Genomic DNA, 22,038 nt, shown 5'->3' on the forward strand with positions numbered 1-22,038 from the left:
AGTTTTTCTAAAAAAGCTGCCTCCTTTCTTTTCTGAGAAACAAAACCAAACTGACTGGGAAAAGGCCCACAAGTTGAGTGATGAGGGGAGGGGGGATTTTGATGGCTAGTTCCAGTTTTTAATCACAGTGAATCATTTTCTGAAGTCACTCCACTCATGATGATTTGGGGAAGAGATACTCAAGTAAAAAAAAAAAAGCACTGCATGAATACTTCAGATGGATCTGCCTGAAATCTGGTAGGCTTAATCCACCAGGGGGCGGGGCGGTTCAATTGTCTGCAAATTTCATCCACTTATGTGAAACGAGAAGAAAAGGTTGGTTTTAGATTCCCAGTGATAGTCAATGAAGATGAAACAGAGGTTCATATTTAACAGATTGGATTTCGACCCAAATAAGAAATCATATTGGAATGATATGGAGTAAATCCAAAAAATGTCTAAACTTTCTCAGTTTAGAATTCCATTAACTAGACTTCCGGTCTACTGCCAGCGCTGACTGACAAGGAATCCTCGAGCTCCGAGGTTCCTGGCACTGTGAGGGAGGGGGGAACCACGAGAGCACCGCAGACCCCCCCAAAAAAAACCCGGATTGAGCTTTCTGGGGATTTGAGAGCTCGGCTGCACCCAGAAGTGCCTCCTCTGCTCCCCAGTAAGCTCTTTTAAGAGCCCCGAGAGCGAGCGGAGTGCAGAGTCGCGGGCGCCATTTTCGAGCAAATCACTACCCTCACAGAGCGAAGCTCCGAACCGGCAGCGGAGAAGCGGTGGATTTTTCCCAAAACAAAGGATTTGAAGACATTGGACACTGTGGGTAAGGGAAAGAAATTTTAAAAAATAATAATTGAAAGGAATTGGCCACGGGAGGAGATTAAAACAGGAAGTCAATCTCCCCCATTGAGAGAATGGTGATGCAGTTAATTTGCCTGCAGTCAGAAAGTTTGACAGGAATTTATTAACTTCCAAGGATTGGACTTAAAACCTTCCCCCTGAGGCAGGGTAAAGGGGAGAAAGGTCGAATACATTAAAATCTTTAAGTTGGACTGGAGAAAGTCCCCCAGGAACTGAGTTGGATCCCTGGAGGGATCAGCCAGCTGCCATTATGACATCAAAATAGGAAGGAATTTGTTTACCTCTTGGAGGCTGAGAACTGTTAACTTTGAAGAGAGCGCAAAATATAAGGCTGTGTACAAGAAGTTTGACAAATGCTCTTTTCAGAAATGGACATAAGATTTTAAAAATATGAATAATTAAAAATGAGAGTTGGTAACCAGATCGGACGTAAACTTTGTTTCTGAGGTTTGGAAATACGAACTGCCCCACTTCCTGCATTGTAAACAGTGCAGTTCCCATGGAATTTGAGACGAGCAGGATGTCAGTAGACACAACAACATCTGGCTCTTTAGACTTTTTGGATTTTCAAAAGGAACTTTTGGAATTGCTTTTGGACTTTAAAAATGAATTGCAGCAGAATAATATACAGATTGGCAAAATAAACCAAACTGTGTGGAAAGTGAAAATGGATTAATTCCAATAGAGAATGAAGAGAAGCAAGACGAACAAGCACCAGCTGGGGACAATGTAATTGACCCTAAAGAAGAGGAGGAAGATCCATCAGTTCTGGACAATTTAATTGAACTTAAAATAGAGGAGGAAGATGTATGGAACATTGTTCCCCCAGTGGGAGATGGGGAACGAGACTCATGTACGATTCAAGGAGTCCTCAAAGAAGAACCAGCATGGAATAATGTCCTCCCAGTGAGAGAGGGAGGGCAGGATCCATACTGGGGCCAGAGCTTAAGTGGAATAAAAATTGAGATAGGGCTGAAAAGTGGAAACATAGCTGGATGGTACTGTGCTACAGTTAGAAAATTGGGGGGACAGCAGGAGACAAAGAAGGGAGAGTGGTGGCTAGGTGGCGAAAGAGTGGGAGTGGGGGTGATAATCAGAAAATAACAATGGGTTATTTTCTGATTGATTAAGATGGTCCGAAACTGGAACAATTTATGGAGCTGGCTGGTGCATCTGGGAGATCTGGAGTCCAGGGGAAGTGGGGTAGAATTAGATATAAGTGGTTAAAGGTTATTATGATAGAAGAAATAATATTTGAATGGATGGAAAAATTTTGGGGTATAAATTGTGAGGCTAAGGGAAGAAATAAAGATGGATGGGAAAATAAATTTAGATTTGGATTAATTAATGAATTTTAGGTTGAGGATAGTTGATTTTTTGTAGATTAGAATTGGTTGTGAGATAATGGAAAAATTGTGTTAGAATGATTTAAGATGATAAATGAAAATTGCTTAAATTAGGTTTAAAAATGGACCCAGTGTGGGGGGAAATCAAGGAAGTCCACAATGTCAAGTTAATGTAAGAATTGATATGTTTTTTCTTTCTTTTCCTCTTTTGTTTATGTTTTATTTTTATTTTATTTTTGCTTTTTGTTCTTGTTTTTGTGAATTTTTGTATTTTGAAATGTTTGAAAATAAATAAATAATATTTTGGGGGAAAATAGAATTCTATTAACTAGATTATAACAATGTTCAAAAATCCCATTGTTCTAGGCATATTTTGTGACAAGGATTTTCATTACCGCAAGCATTTTCTGAGCTCTGCGCCTAAGATTTCAGATTAAAACTGCAGAGTGGAAGGAAAGGAGGACATTTTTCTGCCTCCACACTTCCAGCTATTCTTTGAAGACTGGAGAAGAGACCCTCTTAAGAATATTAGGGGGTGGGCAGGGGAAGCACTAGACCATATGAAAAATGAACATAATATTGTAGCTGCAGTTCATTCATTTTCAGCTTTGTATCCTTCTTGTAAAAAAGTGTGCCTAGACATTCCATTGCTGCACCTATAACCTAGGTTTAAGGTGCCACTTAGATCCTAGCTTTCATATCTCAGTTTCTAACACTGGATTATAATTATGGTAACAAGTGCAACATAAACTGAAGCTTCACATTTCATGTTCAGATTAAAACACTACATACAATCTCACTTTTAGAATATGTACAGGTTCAAGGTAACAGCAGATGCTGAAATGGTTGTCATTGTGGAAATTTGTTGTTTAAGTGCAGTTTTACAAGCAGTTAAGAATTGCAGTAGAAGGAACTACAAATAAAGAAACTATATGCAAGGTACATTGGCTTTACAGTATTCCAAATACTAAACATGTAAATTGTGCACTTTCTATATTTGGATTACTAACTCTTGCAACCTTCAGAGTGTTGCAAACAAAGCACCTTAAAGATTAGAGCTGTACAGGCTAAAATATATAAACTGTTCAGTCAATTGTTTTGCTAACAAGCAAAAATTCTTCAGGACTTCTGAATTTCCAAACATTCACTTTTTGTGATATTCTCCCACTCCCCTTAGTCAAATTTAGTAGTTACCATGCAGTGTGAAATTCACGGCTTTTCCTCCATCATCAAAAGCCATCATTATCCTGTGCACCCTTACTTGGAAACATAGGATCACTATCACTTTGAGTGATGAACTCAGTGGGACACTCCATCCTGAGTAAACATGCATAGGAGTTTACACCACAAAGGTGCCAAAGTTCAGTTCAGTTCAAGTCAATATCAACAATGCATGCTTTAAGCCTGGGCCTTCCATAATATTGACGGGTATCTTGGCTCTGGTGTTCTGACTATAATCAGGAATATTCCATTCCTGCATAGGCATTTTTCCTGAAAAAGTATTTAATCAATTGACAACTATATAAAATCACTAACACAATGCAGGCAGCTTTCATGGGTCAAGATACCAAGAAACAATATACTTCTCAACCAAAGTACTGACAAAAATCCTTTAAGGCAAAAATAAGGCATGGACAGAAGCTCTAGTCTAAAACTAAGCAGTCAAGATCAGGGTTTAGACTCCATCTAAAAAAGAACAGTGTCTGGGGTTGACATCACACAGCACCTTCCGAGGCCCACATTTCAACAGGTCCCCCACTGCTTAACCCCCCTGGCCCACCTTCTAACTTTTGCTGCTTTTTCACCTGCCTTCTAAGTGTAGGCAGGGAGAAGGCAATGGATGAGCAGAGTTGACTGTGCCAAGGAGATTGCCCACTCCATGAGACAACCCTACTGAGATATCCCTGCCCAAGAGCTCCTCAAAACCTGGAGATAAGACAAAAAAAAATTCAATGCTGCAACATAAGGTAGGACTGCTGGTGAAAAGATGGACATAATTATAGATGGAAGTAAGTAGATTAAATTGCTCACATGCTCATCTTGGCTGCAGGCACATCCTCCACTCATCTGTGATTCCCATATGACATGGCAGACCCACTTTCCAGTGAGAAGGCCATATGCTTACTTTCCCAAAAGCTGCTAAAGAGCAGATTTGTTAACTGGCTTTTTATTTTATTTTTTTAAAGATTAATTCAATGCAAATAATCAGGTTCATGCACTCCCAGAAACTGGTAGAGAGTATTAAGTCAAAGATTCCATACTTAGTGTGTGCATGCCCCCCCCTGATTTATCTTGCATCTGTGTGTTTTTAAAACTTCTGATGTTTCTAAGTTGTCCTGTGCTTCAGTCATAATTTGGCTCCTAACCCACTCTGTCACTGTAGTGGAAAATCTAAAAAGTGTTACAGCACTTCCCACTTTGGGCCAAAGTGGATGAAATTTACAGACATTAGAACTCCTCTGGAGTTGATTAAGCATGCCAAATTGCAGACCAGGTCCAGGACCTTTTGGTGGGGGAGTAAAGAGAATTAACTTTTCTTCATAGCTTTATTAAAGAAGAGCAATGTAGGATATATATTTTTAATGAAGCTTTTAACTTTTTACATATCATATACTGCTGTATATCTAGAGCTCTTCACTGCTTCACAAGCAATGTTTTGGACACTCTCACATCTTCCAGAGCCTATGTAGCTCAAGAAACATAGGAATAATGGAAAAACACAGCAATTCTGAAATTAAAAACAGAGCAACAGTGACCCAAGTGCTCTGTGGTTTGGGGGCTAAACTGACACAGAGGGTGTTATTGACATTGACATTTAATGCAACAGGGGAGAATACCCCCAAATGCTATTGTCTCCCACACAAAGCTGATACACAACCTTAGAGCATACCCCTCACCCACAGGTACATTCTAATCCAAAGTAGATAGTATCTCACCTTCCACAGGAAATGAAACACATAAAGATGGCACCGTACACAAGATACACCGTACAAAGAGCAGAATACTACTTTTAGCCAAGTAAGAGTAGTGGTAAACTCTAGATACTTTGTTCTGTTCCTTTTATAAGTGATTTACAGTTCTACTTTACCTCAACAATGCAACATGAGAAATGCAAGCAGGAGGACCACAAATGAACTCCATGAGGGTTATATGCACCCTCACAAAAGAAGATTCAACTTCTGTTCAAAAATCATCAAACACAGCCATAGGAATATGCCATGCAAATAAGTGAAATATGGTTATGTTTACCTTTTTCATAATTATAGTTCTGTTACTTAATGAAAGAGGCATAAAAAGCTATTGAGAGCACTGAAGCACAATCTCTGCATATTCTGATCTATCCTCTCCCTAATTTGGCATTGCTCACATTCAGCAATCCCTTTTTTCTTATGACTATAAATCCTAAATCTGCATTGGAGTAGTGAAACTTCAGAAGTACTCAATATACAGAGGGCTATATTTGAATACATGTGAGATGTTATCCCTCCAAGATAAAGGCTACCCACTCACCCATCTACGACCCCATGCACATACACACCAAAGTTAAGAACTCCATACAGAAAGTGGATTATATTTCCCCTTATAGAAGGAAATTAACACAAGCCCAACATGAAAACCCTCCTGGGAATATTGTGAAATTTAAGACAGTCACAGAGCATTCAAAGATGAAGATGTGTGGTGGCTGTTGAAGCTTAAATAATGTGTCTGTGGGTTGATTTATGAGGATTGTTAAGTCATAGGTACAGACTAAAAGTGTGCCTTGCAAAAGAACCTGGGATTTCTGTGGTCTTTGGCTATATAGAGAGACAATGCTTTACTCATCTTAAGTGCAAATTGATCAAGACAAACAAGAGTCACATTCAACATCAGCTTTCTAAAATATTGTGATGATTGCTTACCAAACACTGAACTTTTCCATTTAAGGACATGAGAGACTGGAGAAACAATATTTTCTGCAGCAATACCTCACAGACTGCACACTCATTCATATGTAGGCAGATGCACACTTCTTTCTGTTGAGTTCATGTTGACTCTCCTGAGGCTTTACATTCACATCCATTGGTAAGAAAGATAATACTGCTACATACTACCCCAATCTTTGAGCGGTGAGAGATTCCGGGGTTCCAGGCACTTACCAAGGGTTCAGGTTCCTTGGAATGAGGGTCAGCACAGAGTGTGATTTACTTACACTGAGCCTAAGATGGAAGGGCTCACAGTAGTAACAGTTCTCGCTTCTCCATTAGTCACAGCTTTGGATTCCACACAAATCAAAACAGGGGTCCATCTCAAAAGCTTCTAGGCCTGCCTCTCTGCTTAGCTCACATACAGGGAGAGTCTTTTAAAAGAGGCCCCGTGGAACATGTGTACTCTGTATCCAAGGGCCTCTTTTAAAGGACTCACCCTTTACAACTACAGTATTATTCTTCTATCAGCCAGGTGGGAAGGAGAAAGCCACACCCATTTACCCTAGGCAAAGAGCAACTTCTTTGGTTGTACTAATGGCGGTGCTTAAGTGGCAAGCTACAGCCTAGTTAGCAATGGAATCCTCCACTAGGGTTGCCAGACTCAACAGAGGACAGGACTTCTGTGCCTTTAATTGGCCTGCTCTCTTGTGAGTCTGGAAACCTTAAAGAGAAACCAGCAGACCCTTTGTTTAATTTCCAAGCAAAGGGCCTGCTGGTTTCTCTTGAAGGTTTCCAGACTCAAAAGAGAGCAGGGCAATTAAAGGCACAGAAGTCCTGTCCTCTATTGAGTCTGGCAACACTATCCTCCACTCAGCTTTTAACTCTTACTGGGTAGTGGACCCCAAGAACAGGAAGGGACTCAGGGCACCACTAGACTGACCCTCTAAACCTGTAACATCACTATAATTTTTACTGTCATTATAAAATGCAATCAAGCTCACAAACAGAATTTGGTTAAGTAATTTCCAAAGAGTACAGCACTGTGTCTTATCTGGCCCTGCAGGGGGGGGGGGGCTGGTGCACTCAGTGAAGCTACAATCCACATCTAACTAGCTTCAGGTTGAGAATCATACAACACTCACTGGCTTCCAGGCCTTCAATAATTAAATGTGGCTTCCTATGCTGTTGTACATGGTGAGCAGCTGCATTAGGTTTACCTTTACAGTGAGATGAAACCCTTCTCCAAAGAATGGAACCAGTCACCCTCCCCAGTTCAAACACATAAGATTCTATCTTTTCTTCCAGCATAATAAATGCAGTGTTGACTGCATGTACTCAGGATATTTTGCTCCAATGTGTCAGTATGATATTTGGGCTGTATTCATCTACACGACAGAGTTCATTCCAGAGCAACAATACAATAGTACAACAACAACAAGTAATGATGAACATTGGAGAAGAATTTTTTCTTTCATTCATTTTTTGAATTAAATTTATTTTAATCCATTTGTATTTAATTCAGGTTTAGTTATTTCATGCTTCAAACTTCAGTTTGTTTCAGAAACTTCCTCTCCTTTGATTTGCCGGGGGGGGGTAGAGACTGCACCTCCAAAATCAATTTTGAAGGAGCCCACCCCTGAACAAAAAGTCTGTTGCCCTATTAACTTCATTTTTTAAGAGATGTTCTTGGGCCTAGCAAAATTAAAGTCCATAGTTAAAGAGTAATTTTATTGAAACACAGGAAGCTGCCTTATACTAAGTCAGATCATTGGTCCACCTAGCTTAGTATTCTCTAGACTGATTAGCAGCAGCTCTCCAGTATTTCAGACAGGGTTTTCTCTGAGCTGTACCCGGCTGTGTCAGAAACCATACCTGTGACCTTCTGTGTGCAAAGCAGATGCTCTACCACTGAGCGACAACCCTTTTCTCATGTGATATTTGAACACACTAAAAACAAAAAACAAAAACTTAAACTCTCCTGATTTCTTAGAGAAGGGATTTATCTTTGCTTGAGAAGGCCACAGATCTAAAGGAGCCTCTGTAAATGGAATTTTGGTATCAGTCAAACCTGTCCTGTCCTGCTGCACAACAATTTTTTAGTTCTCAACTGGGAAAGGCTGATTATGACATCATTGGTAAAGGTAAAAGGACCCCTGACCATTAGGTCCAGTCATGACCAACTCTGGGGTTGCAGCGCTCATCTTGCATTATTGGCTGAGGGAGCCGGCATACAGCTTCCAGGTCATGTGGCCAGCATGACAAAGCCGCTTCTGGTGAACCAGAGCAGTGCACAGAAACAGCGTTTACCTTCCTACCTATTGACTTGCACTTTGATGTGCTTTCGAACTGCTAGGTTGGCAGGAGCTGGGACCGAGCAATGGGAGCTCATCCCGTCGCAGGGATTCAAACCGCTGACCTTCTGATCGGCAAGCCCTAAGCTCTGTGGTTTAACCCACAGTGCCACCTGTGTCCCCATGACATCATTACTCCACTGTAAATATGCCTCAATCACAGCAGAGGATATTGGTCATGAGCCACCTTCAGATCTCTTAATTAGCAAGCGAAATCCTTTTAAAACTGGATAAATAGTACAAGTGACTGGTGGCTTTGAAGTCCACACTAGCAACCTGTATGTATCTGGAAATAAATGCTTTACCCAAACCTTCCTCACTCCCCTAATGAGACACCACATTGGGGGTACTGGAATTGAATGGAGTGGGTATTAAAGAACATTCTTGATAAGCGGTAGTGTTCAGCAAATGTGTTCCACAGTGAAAGACATATTGAGGTCATGGAATAGTTTTCTCCCAATTTAGACTGACTGGAGACACTTGAATTTTCATTTTCCCTACAACATGAACACCTGTGAATCTACAACAGTGTATCACATTGGGAAAGCAACTTGAGAGCCTAGATATGCAAGCTGTGTTCCTGGTTGTTCCCATCCCTGAGGTCCATTTCTTTGGTTCTCTTCCAAGCATCCTAGAATAACTAGCCAGTGCCCCATACATACTATATGGAGATGGGTAAGTAGAAGAACTCAACTTCTAGGAAACAAAAGACCCATACTCTCAAAACAACAGGAAGTTTTCTATCGCTCTCCTTTCTATGGGGCTGGTGGGGTACACTCGGGATAACTGAACGTCCTCTTTTTCTTAGAGTATTGATAATTGTATCTGTGTTTTCATGAGATATAATATATATTGCTATGAAAATGGGGAAAAGTTCTGGAGTCATTCATGAAAGCAGTATCAAGGCCAAAAATTCTGAAATGCGTGTGAAGACTAATAATGTGTCTGAAATCCAGAAATGTCTTAAAAAGCATCAGACAACACATTTTGGGGATTGTGAGCTGTATTTATTGGTTACTATATATGGGAGATCCAAAGATTTTATGACAAGCACTCTGCTTTCTTTATCTGAAGTCTGAATTCTCTTCACTGAAGAGTCCTCTTAAGAGACAATGTGTACCACTTAGCCTTTTCCTTCATACTCATGTGGGTGAATCCACAGCCAGTTCCAAAGGCTTCAAGACACTGAAATGCTGTGTTTCCACTTGGCACAAAGGAACTGATTCTTTGCTCACCTGATGTGGGATTCCATTGAGTTTCTTTTAAACTCTTAAGATCACTCAAGGAGCTGTATTGAAGGGCTTGCTTGTCATCAAGGTATCCAAAGTTCAGCTCAGCTGTGCCTGGGGGTTGGGAAGGATTATCAAGCAAATGACAGGCCAAAATAGATTGGGTTGTCCAGCTCAGCTGGCCACAAATTGCGAAGGTCTGTTTTTAAATCATCACAACTTGTGTGTGTGCGCGCGCACATGCATACGCACACACACATCTTTGCAAAGGTTTGACGTTCAACATAATGTTTCTTTGGACCTTATTTCATTACAAACATTGTGAACCATGGTTCATCCTTCTTCGCCCACCATTTCTTGTCAACGTGCTTGTAGCACAGAAAGGGAATGAGAAGACTCAGTTCACCAAGAGTTTTTATTAAATGTACTGTGGTGAACATTTTCCAGTACAAGGAGCAGTACGATCAACAATTGAAGGCACATACTAAACACCAAGTAAGCAATGTGCAAAAATATTGAACATTGAAAAATATTAATTTATTTTATTTATTTATTTATCTAATTAATTTAATTAATCTAATAGATACATAAATATAAACCACCGTTAGACTCAATGATTTCTTTTTTTGCTTTCAAAGTTCACCTTCAAATATACGGTATTTATGAGCCTAACAGCGTAAACTAAGAGACAAAAGATTGATTATTATTTTTTAAAAAAATAGTGTTCACTGAAGAACCTATGCTGATTTCCCAAGAGGTCAGACTGCAGGAGCTAATTGAAGTTGAGTGGATGCATGGCTCAGTGTGTTCCTGCAGAACACACCATAGATAACCAACCAACTTTTCTTGGTTATTTGGGCCATTTTGATACATTCTGAACTCCATGTATAAAATTGCATTCCTCTTCTCACCTGCCAGAGAAGGAAGCATTTTTATATTAAGCAAAGAACTGTGTGGATAATTTAAAATGAGGGGAAACTAAAGTATCATTAGAACTATTTAAGATTTTGGCAGTAATTTGATTCATCCATTATTTCTGTATTGATTTAATTTTCCGAACGAGTCACATCTAAAACAAGCTTGGATGAAAGTTAAAAGAAAGGAGATTTAATGACAAGGTAAAATACTGCCAACCATTTTTCCTGTCTATCTTCTTTCTGTTTGTGCTGCATAACGGACTGCCAAGCCTTTCAGCAAGCAGATAGGATAATAGCTTTTAGTGGACCATCTTCAACTTCAGTTGATAAGAGTTTACAACCTTTCAGGTTTCCACAAAATGCTCCTTCAGGCAGAGCCAAGATTCTCACAGATAATACTCATAGGAGTCTCAGAGTGCTTCAGGGAGGACATGCCTTTATTAAATACAAGGTCTTCCCATACTGTGTTCAGTACAGACTAGAAACATACTGTGTTCCACAATTTCTGAGATAGATCTCTACAGACCATTCACAAAGGGGGTGCTAACCATGGTGCTGCATTTTCTATACACTCTGTTGTGAAAGAAAATCTGCATAAACATAGAATGTGGTTTAGACAGAGGCCTACTATTGAGGTGAAGATAAAACAGTCTTCCTCCCAATCCTTACTCCAGACCTACAGTTCCTGGAAGACATCTAAGCAATTTGTTAAGCCTTAATGTGCTGCTCCTCAATGCTAGGTGGTTGAATGGTATCATCACCACAGTCCAGGATTTAATCCTGGGTGAGAATTCCACATCCTAGCTGTGCTCATCAGGGTTCCAGGAGCAGTATAAACATTGATTGGGAGGGGATGTTATGTTCAATAGGATTTTCCAGCTCACTGACAAGGTGCCCTGTCCACTAGATATAAGTACCTATGTTTAGCGTTGGGTTCTTGACATGCTAGCACTGTATTTCAGCTTCTCTTGGAAGGGACTCGGGTCTTCATGGGACCCACAACTACTGATCCTGTCTCAAATTATATCTGGCCCAACACACTTAGCTCAGCATACACTAGATTTGCTGTTTTGTTCAGATAAGAATTATGATGATCTGGATGGGGAGGGACATTCATTAGTTCCAATGTCATGGGCAGATCACATTTGGGCTGTTGGTGACATCTGATACCCGCTGTAGGGGTTGAGGCCTGCTAAATTAGTTTGCCTTTGAGGCTTATGGATATGAATGCCCCTTGGGACCTTTTCGTGTTTGTTGGTCATAACTCTGGTTGACCTTTAGAATAAGGAAGTTACCCAGGTATTGACTCCTAAACATCTGCTCCCTGCTTGTACAGTTCAGCTGGCTCCTTGGTATTCTAAGGAACTTGGAGCAATGATATGAAATAGAAGATGACTGCCGTAAATAAATAAATGGCAGAAAACTAGAGATATATCTTACTGAATATAGGTTGGAATGATTATTAGTCCATTGTCCAGCCCCTATTGCATCTGTGGAAAACAGTTCCAGGAGACTTTGAGGTGGTACATAGTTTAACAGAACCACCTTTGCCATTAGTGTCTGCTAAGCATTCCAAAATCTCCTGTCTTTTGCAGATAAAAATCACTCAAATTTGGAAAGACTGTGGTAGCAGGGCCTCGGCAGGCTAGTGTCAAAACTCTGTCTAGTTAATTTGTATGGGATAAATTTTAACCTGTTACCTCTGAAGATGTGGACAGACTGCTTGGACAAGTGTAACCAACCACCTGTCTCCTTGATCCTTGTTGATCCTGGCTCATAAAAGCGAGCTGGGCAGACCTGGGCAATGGGCTCTGTGGGGTGGTGAATGCTTCCCTCTGTGAAGCTGTCATTCAACTGCTTCTTTAAAAACCATGGTTGGACCCAGCCATTATGACCAATTTTACCCAGTCTTCCATTCCTGGGCAAGTTGATTGAGTGAGGGGTGGCTGAACAACTCCAGGCAGGTCTGGAGGATGTGGACCATTTGGATCCCTTCCACTCGGAAGGGGCCTGAAATCACCTTGGCCACACTGGCCGATGATCTCTGGAAGGCTAAGGGCCAGTGCTATTTTTCGAGAAAAAGAGGTGCCAGGATTCACCATGAACGCCCCCTTGCTCTCTTATAATGGCAATGGTGAGTTCCAGCTGAAAAAAAGGCCTGCTAAGGATAGAGGTAAAAGCTATTTCCTGGTTCTGCTAGATCTCTCAGCAGCTTTTGATAACATTTGCCATCTTATCCTTCAGGACCATTTGGAGGTTTGGGACCTAGGGGCACTGTTATGCAGTGGTTCCACTCCTTTCTCCTGGGGGTGTCCAGAAAGTGGTGTTGGGGGATGAAGAAGAAGAGTTTGGATTTGATATCCCGCTTTATCACTACCCGAAGGAGTCTCAAAGCGGCTAACAATCTCCTTTCCCTTCCTCCCTCACAACAAACACTCTGTGAGGTGAGTGGGGCTGAGAGACTTCAAAGAAGTGTGACTAGCCCAATGTCACCCAGCAGCTGCATGTTCTAGGGGACAGAGGGCAGGCGGATGTGGAAGACTCCCTGGTCCTGAATGGGGTAACTGTGCCACCAAAGGACCAGGTGTGCATCCTTGGGGTCATTTGAGGGCACAGCTGTCCATGGAGGCACAGGTTAATTCTGTGTCCAGGACGGCTGTCTACCAGCTCCACCTGGAATGATGGCTGAGACCCTACCTGCCTGTGCACTGTCTCGCCAGAGTGGTACATGCTGTAGTTATCTCCTGCTTGGACTACTGCAATATGCTCTACATGGGACTACCTTTGAAGGTGATTCGGAAACTACAACTAATCCCGAATGCAGCAGCTAGACTGGTGGCTGTGAGTGGCTGCCAGGACCATATAACACCAATCCTAAAGGATCTACATTGACTTCCAGTATGTTTCTGAGCACAATTCAAAGTGTTGGTGCTGACCTTTAAAACCCTAAACTGCCTCAGCCCTGTATATCTGAAGGAGTGTCTCCCAGACACCATGATCCAGCTCTGAGGGCTTTCTTGGGGTTCCCTCACTTTGAGAAGTGAAGTTACAAGAAACCAGACCGAGGGTCTTCTCGGTAGTAGCACCTTTCCTGTGGAACACCCTCCCATCAGGTGTCATGTTGATAAAGAACTACACAACTTTTAGAAGACATCTGTATAGTGAAGTTTTTAATGTTTGATGTTTCATTGTGTTTTTAATATTTTGTTGGGATTTGCCCAAAGTGGTTGGGGCAACCCAGTCAGATGGACAGCATATAAATAAGTTTATCATCATCATCATCATCATCATCATCATCATCATCATCATCATCATCTGTTCTTTGGCAGTGGTGACAGCTACCAAATCTCACTTCTCTGACACCATTACATCTGCTCAGTGTCATCCAGTGGAGCCTTTCCAGTGGTAAAAGACTTTCTACAACCTGGTAAAGTCAGGTAAGTGAAAGAGCAACTCATGAACCACTGTGACTGTTTTGCTAGCTGTTTTGAAAGTTTTCGCAGGTAAAATCACTTGCATCAGTTCAGACTTGGATTCTACTTTTGAAGCAAGATTGGAGACAGATGGTGCTATTGTGCTGTCTCATCAAGCTTTCATGGATCCCTTTCAGGCTGCTGGTCCTGAAGATGTAGACAGAGTGCATGGAGAAGTTAGACCAAGTACATACAGTATATGCTTGACCCTTAACCATCTTGTTTGCTGAAAGCAGCAAGACTGGACATTTCTCAATGGGTCTTGAAGGTAGTCAATGAACATCAGAAGAGCCCTCGTCCAGCATCCTGATCTCACAGTTATCTTTGTTTTACATGTTTATATTATATCACCTGTTTTCAAATGTCTGGTGCCTAATATCAGACAAAACATCACACATTTCTAACTGCCATTTTTTTTAAAAAAAAGAATACTATGCATCCTGTAGGAATAAATAAACAAGCCATACTGCCAGACAATAGGATAAACTAATAAAGATCTCACATTTATAGAAAGCGGTAGGTACAAAGCATATTCTTTTCCTTAATCAGAAATAGCTCTCCAGCCTTTGTAAAATTTATTTCAAATACAAAAGATAAACAACTTGTTTAAAGGTTACAATGCTGATAACAATTTATATTTTCTGTCTCTGATGAAGTGGGCTCTAACCCATGAAAGCTTATGTCTGAATATATTTGTCAGCCTTTAAGGTACAACAGGAATCTATGTTGTTTTGATTGAAACAGACCAACATAACTGCAGCTTTGGAATTTGTATTTGGATTACTACGCACTGCTCCCGCATAGTTTAATTCCTAGTAATGTCTTGTATAAGTTAAATGTGGACTCAAACATGAGAATAGCTTCTTAAGTGATCAATTGTTATACAGGATCCTCTTTCACTCCACATCAGTCTCCACAAGATCCTGCTTCTATTTAGTACCAGTTAGCCAATGCTGAAAAGTATTTAAAAGAAGAATCAGCATCAAAGAGCAAAGCCCTTAATTCCATCTGTGTACACAGGCATACCCAGTCACCAAAAGCAACTTGTCAATCAAGTGCATACCACCCAACATGCCCAAGTGAATGGGCCTGTTCCAATCTCGGATTTTGCTTTTTAAATCTCGATGAGAAATTCCACGTTAGACAACAGGCTGAGCCAAGCCTTCCTTAGCTCAGCATAAGATGATTAAAACCATGCTACCCAGGAAGAGAGAGATAATATGAAACACCAGAGGTTTACTAGGGGACAGAACTAGGAACTGATATGCAAAACCACTGTGAATGTTTAAATCATATCTGAGTCGCAGCAATCCAAGTGCAAATACTCTAATCATTCTGCATGCTGCAGGCAAGACAGCCTGCTGTAATGGGAGGCAGCTCTAGAAATAGTTATGAAGGCTAAGCCCTTATACTTGAATATATATATATATATATATATATATATATATATATATATATCCGTGTGTAGAGAGAAAGAGAGAGAAGTAGTAATTCAGCAGGAACAATCTCTAAAAGTTAAGAGGGTTTCTAATTTTAAAAGCTCAGTATCATTCTCAGATATGATACAATATCCCCTCAAATATTCCTTCAAACCTCTCTTCAAAACCCACCTTTTCCACAAGGCCTTTGGCTTAACCCCATAATCTTCATTATCAACTGATATTTACACACAGATAGAGCAATGTACAAAATTAAAAATTACCTTATACTCAGAAGACCAAGAATCTCTGCAAAATTTGACCTGTTTTATCAATGCAGATTTTTTTAAAAAAAAAAATATTTCAAGGGCCATTACAATGAGGTTTGTAGATACAAGGAGAGAGGTTTTTAAGGAACATCCAAACACCAAATTAAAATCTGCTTATTTGTTTTGATTTGTAATATCAGCTAACATAGCTCCCCCAAAACATATATGGCCTCATGTTATACTGCACAGTCTGGATAAATCCCGCTTCCCCCTGTCTAAAATAGTTATAAATTGCTTGAGTATTCTTACTTGGCAAAAATGAATGACTGTATAGTACAGCTGACAGTCAGTGACTTCTACAACTGACACTGCTAAAGGAGAGCAGATAAGGAAACACATATTGTATCATTCAGTTCAATGTATGTCTATTCAGAAATGAGTCCTGATGAGCTCAATGGGTTTTACTCCTAGGTGAAGTACGTGCGTACTGGAACCACAATGCCCATTTCCCCAATAATTAATTCATGCTAAAGGTTGAGAACAGATCTTGCAATAATTCTAACTTCTTGTGTATGAGAAAGTTATTTATAAACTATATTAAGTTATAAAAATCTGAATAGGAACTACAACTTGTATAAGTACAACAAAGTAATTCATTTTTAATTAGCCGTGTTATGTTTAGAATTCATTTTCTGGGAAAACACTGACACAGAATGATTGAGAGGTTGGGCTGTTTTAGTGATCATTCACACAGAGAGGGGAAACTGATTGTTTCTAAAGAGACTCCTTGCATGAGTAAGGGCTACTCATTCAAACAGGAAGGCTGCAAGTTCAAACCCTAAACATTTAGCAATGAACAAGTGTTTTGTCTCCCTCACTCCAGGCAGAAACCTCTCTGAACTTTATATCCCAGTGGAATTTGTATGCATGTTTGGCAGGGAAAGTGACAGAAAGGGAGCCCTGCCGCTAAGTCTCAGGGGTCAGTAGTGTGTGGAGGCTCAGCTCCAAAGGAAAGAAGGAATGTAACATGGAACCTCCAGAGGAGAGGGAGGGGGGAAGAGAGAGAGAGAGAGAGAGAGAGAGAGAGAGAGAGAGAGAGAGAGAGAGAGAGAGAGAGAGAGAGAGTGTTGTGGTGGGCAAAGAAATAATACAGGAAACTTAAAAGGTGGGGAGGGCGCCATTAGGGTCTGCAAACCATTGTAGCAAGCCATGATTGAAAATAAGGGCTAAAAAGTGTTTCACTAAGAAAAGAACCCACATTGCATCTTTACATGGGTCTTTAAGCAAGCATTCAATGCCAAGTATGTCCTTCAGCAGGTCACACACATTAAAAATATATTTCCAAGTAATATTGCTAAAATATGTTATCATAGTTGTACCAATTTATTATAATTGAAGCCCTCTGAAGGATTCAGTCTAAACTATTGTACCCAAAATACCAATGGGATGTTAAGGTCAATGTGACCATTATTGATTTGTGTCATGTAAACATTTTTTGGCTGAAAGAAGCAGGTGACAAATGGACACACTGACAACTTCCAAGCCCCAAGAACAGTGATGTTTTGCGCCTCAAAATGCTGCATTTCATGCAGCTACCATGATCAGAAATGTCTAGGAGAAGAGGCTTTCAATGAATGTGGCAATCTCCTCAGCTGCAAACCATTTGCTACTGAAAGACATTTGATATGTTGCCTCTCACCTCCCAATCTCATATTAGGATGCTTTCCAATCTTTGGTCTCAGCAGACTGGAATCAATTTGTCTCAGTTCAGGCATAACAACAACAACAATAGAGCCATAGATGCTGCATGCAATGCAACTATCAATACATTAGTCATTTAAAACTCCACTATATATACCTGGGCTGGAGAGTTTGTGTGGGTGCACCTGTAAGCCATGAAAGACATCTGTTTCTTCCATGACTCAAATTTAAATTTCAATATGTATTTTTCTTTTCTTTTTTTATTAAAAAAAATCCCACTTAGAAACCAAAAACCTTAAGAACTTCAGCAACCTTCATTCCACTCCTAAGAAGATTATGTTAGGACCCTCATGCCAACAATTTTATATAAAGAAGTGTTGGGGGGGGTGCAGACACTGATGAAGCCACAGCAAAGAGGAGTTTAAAAATAGAAATTTGCTGCTGCCAACATTTGTACTGAAGTCGTAGCTATTTCAAACACAGATATAGGTGTAAACAATGGAGCACAACTAAATATGTTCCTCACTACTTCGTGTGATATTTCGAAACTTTGCACATATTAACAGTTCTCCAGCGAAGTGTTAACACTAATATATTGTCCTGTTGGTCTTTTGCTTGTTTACAGTTGCTTAAGTCCTTCTTCAGCACTCAAGGAAAAGGTTTCTTAGGTATTGTTAAAAAATGATAAAGGACGATAGGCGTTATCTCGGTCGGGAATTTTAGAACACATAGATATATGGTACACTTCACCCCGCCACTTCGGAAGGGGTAGTTGGCTAGGATCCGGAACAGCGCTTGATTTGTGCCTAAGCGTCTGGGCGAGCGGGAGTCGGGGGAAGAGAGAACCTGTGCGCTGGCCAACTTCTCCCATCCGCCCCAACTAAAACGGGACGCCCAAAACGTCCCCTCGACATCTGCGTAGCCCTGGGCAATGCAGATCGGCTGTACTATTTCTTTAATAAACAAATAAACCTAAAAGAAAAACCCAAGAACAACTGAAGTAGTATCGCTGCAGGTATTTGGAGTGGGACAAGTGCCAGAGCAGTCACCCCCCAGCACGCAATCCGAATCAAGTTGCGAGGCGAGCGCCCGCCAGCCAGCCAGAGGCTGCACTCGCCCGCGGCGGAGGCTGCTGCTACGGCTGCCAGGTGCCTGCCTGCCCGCCTGCCTGCTCTGGCAGCTTCCATGGGTGAGGGGCTCTCACTTACGTGTACTGCTGGGGGAAGCTGTAGCCATCCGCGGCGGGAGCCGAGAGGACGAGGCACAGGATTATTTGGCTGCACAGAGCCGGGACGATGCAAGATGCGCCGCAGGTCTGAGCGGAGAACGCCATTTTTCCATTAAAAATTCAGCGGCGGCACCAACTCTTCACCCTCTCCCCGGCGGCGGTGGCGCTGGGCTGCCAAAGACACCCTCCCCGCTCGGGCTGGGAACCTGCTGCGAGGGGGCTTCTTGAGGGACCGGCGCCGCTGAATCTCCTCCGGCTACTCCAGAGAGGCGCAAGAGTCCAGTCAGTCAGTCAGCTACAAGCAAGTGGTGGCGGCCGCAGCCTCCTTCCTGCCCTCCGTCCCCACACTCAAATGCCACGAGCGGGGCAGCTCTCGGGAGGAAGGCTCGGGATAGCGCGGCTACACAGCCAGCCAGGAGGGTGGCGGCGGAGGTGGCTGCTGCTGCTGCTGCTCGCTCCGGCCCTCACGCGGCGGGCTCGGCTCCGTTGTGGCAAACCCTGAGCGAATACAAACTGCTACTTTCCCTCAAATAGGCGGCCAACCTGCCCAGCCTCCTCCCCTCGCATCCCTCCTCCTCCTCCCCCTCCTCTCCGCATCCCTCTCTTCCCGCCGCCCTCCCCTCGCTTCGGAACGCTCTCCATCCTCGGCAGCCACCACGGCGCATGCTCCCGAGACAGCCGGCGGCTGGCGAACCAGCGTCCTCTCATCCTCTGGACCTTTCGCTGGGCCCAGGCGGCCCTAGCTGCTGCGCGCGCGGCGCCCCCCTGCCAAGCGTCACGCAATCGTCCTCGCCTGCTCGTGGCAGCAGGGGGCTGGCGCGCTCGCGTGCCTTGGCCGCCAGGGCACGTGCCGCCGCCCGGCTCGCGAGGCAGTCGGTGCAGCCGCATTGGCCGGGTCCTCCTGTTAAACTTGATCCCGCAAGTGCTACTAGCGAAGAGGATTTCTGCCCCCCCCCCCTCGGCCGCCCCACCACCAGCAGCAGCGCCCCCCCCTTCTCCAACTGGTGCGTACCAGTTATCCCAGCCTGGCAAACTATCTCGGTGTGTAGGCAGTTTAATGCAGGTCACTGCGCTTGAATCTGCGCCCAGCTCTACCCCCCCCCCCTTAATGCAGGTAGCGCAGCTACCCCAGGAATACATCCACTCCTGTTTTGGCCCATGAAAGTTAATACCTGCCATTCAAACTGACTCGTCAGCTGCGAGTTGCTCTAGGCTACTACGGTATTATAGGAAATTAAATTGCCGGGGGAGTGGGGGACAGGAGAAATTATGTACGTACATAATTTGAGGCCGATCCCTGAGAAGGTACACCTCGGCAATTCGTCGGAGCTAACCCATTTTAGGAGTGCTTTCTATTAAACTGAGTTTGGAAAACCCTCACCAAATTTAGAATTAGAGGAGATTCGTGAAGCCTAGAGTTTGGTTTGGCTATGCAGAACTGGCAAAGTTAACATACAAACTACCAGTACGAGAGAAGGACAACCGTGACTTCAAGGAAGAATAGGAACTTTTTTACAAACTGTTTAAAAACACAGCAAAAGGACTTGGACTCCTTGGCAGGTTTTGAATAAACACCCACAATTTATTAGTAGAACATAGGATGGATAAGGCAATGATATGTACAACTTTAAAACATGCAGAGAATAACATGTGTAAACAAATCAGAGGGGAAGTCTCTGGAAGGTGGGAGAGGGGGAGCCGCCAGAAGGCCCCCCTCGGCGCTGGATCTCAGTTTCTGGGCTGAATGATGGGGGTAGGGACGCTTCTTCAGGTATACAGGACCGAGGCCGTTTAGGGCTTTAAAGGTCAGCACCAACACTTTAAAGTTATTTGGAGGACTTTTCTCTTTGTAACCTGTGTAGTCTAGACTCTAGAGTACCTGAGTATTATATTGTCCTGAACTCCTTGCCTATCTGGCGGCAAGTCAGTATGTCAAGTCCCAAGTTCAACAGCCAGGAAGCAGGGTCCAGGGTCAATGCACGTATTTGAAGCCCAAATTCCAAAGGTTAGGAAACACACTCGAGAGTCAAACCCAAGGCACTGCCCTGCAGAGGTCCTAGAACAGGCATCCCCAAACTTCGGCCCTCCAGATGTTTTGGACTACAATTCCCATCTTCCCCAACCACTGGTCCTGTTAGCTAGTGATCATGGGAATTGTAGGCCAAAACATCTGGAGGGCTGCAGTTTGGGGATGCCTGTCCGAGAACATTCAAACCAAGGTCCATCAATGTGGGCAATTAATCAGACACATCATCTCAACTGTGCTTCCCTTTTATACCACCCATGCTGATTGCAGCATCTGAGCTTGGCAAGGCATGTGACCCTCACCTGTTCTGAGCCTACTCCAGCTGAGGAATCACACACCACCTTCTCACAGAGCTAGCAAGCCCCACCTGGCCACCTCGGGAGCTGGCTGTGGGCCCTTGCCGGCCTTACAGCCTTTGGAGGCTGTAAAGCAGGCATGGTCAAACTCAGCCCTCCAGATGTTTTGGGACTACAATTCCCATCATCCCAGACCACTGGTCCTGTTAGCTAGGGATGATGGGAGTTGTAGGCCAACAACATATGGAGGGCCAAGTTTGGCCATGCCTGCTGCAAAGGGTTGGATGTGTGCTAATAAATTGAGACTCAATACAGAAAAAAACTGAGGCGGCCCTGTTCAGGAGAGAGATGAACCCTGGAATAAAGATCAAAGTGTTAGTGATGACCCTTACCACTCTGCCTGCTGCCTAAGATCTGCTGAGTCCTTTCTCTATGCCCCATAGTTGGCTTCGTTCAGGAGAAGGATTTCACGCAAGGAAAAATGTTTATAAGAGCTGTTTAGATGCCTTGTGGACCTATTTATTTGTTGCATTTATATACCATCTGCCAAAGCACCCAAAACCATTTGCAACTTGAAATATTAACACAAATCATACAAAATATTATTTGGACAATATTAGGAGCAGCTGGTGGTAGCTATGGCATGGACTCCTTGTCTTCTGACTAAGGCATACAGGTCTCAAGCAGCCCTGGGAAAATTGGAGAGTGGGACTGCCCCAACTTCAGGCCACGGAGAATTCCTTCAGGGGCTGATGGTAATCTGCTCCCTGGTCTGCCTTCGGCCTTTCTTCAGGACACACAGGTCTAAAGTAGCCTCAGGGAAGATGGCAGTTCTCTCAGGCGACTGCTGATCCCTTTAATGGCTCTGTTATCCCTAAGCCTTGGGCTACTTAATAAATGTTGACACACATCATGTTTTATTTGCAAAAGGTCCTAGCTTTGAGACCCTCAAGGATTGCTGTCAGAATAAAGAGTACTGGGCCAGGTGGACAAAGGACTAATCCAATCTAAGTTCTAGTTGGAGTAGGCCCAT

General features: G+C 42.8%; 1 protein-coding gene across 1 annotated transcript in view; it reads right to left on the reverse strand.

Annotated features, from left to right (window-relative positions):
* CACNA2D2 (calcium voltage-gated channel auxiliary subunit alpha2delta 2) overlaps nucleotides 1-19,246 on the reverse strand; it is a 525,358-nt gene extending 506,112 nt beyond the window's left edge. Inside the window, exon 1 of the mRNA XM_060271531.2 lies at nucleotides 18,664-19,246. Coding sequence (XP_060127514.1) covers nucleotides 18,664-18,788 — 125 coding nt within the window. The 5' untranslated portion in view covers nucleotides 18,789-19,246. The remainder of the gene's footprint in view (nucleotides 1-18,663) is intronic.
* Between the last annotated feature and the right edge of the window lie 2,792 nt (nucleotides 19,247-22,038).

The sequence above is a fragment of the Zootoca vivipara genome, chromosome 2, assembly GCF_965207765.1.
Source record: "Zootoca vivipara chromosome 2, rZooViv2.hap1.1, whole genome shotgun sequence".
NCBI classification, from domain to species: Eukaryota; Metazoa; Chordata; class Lepidosauria; order Squamata; family Lacertidae; genus Zootoca; species Zootoca vivipara.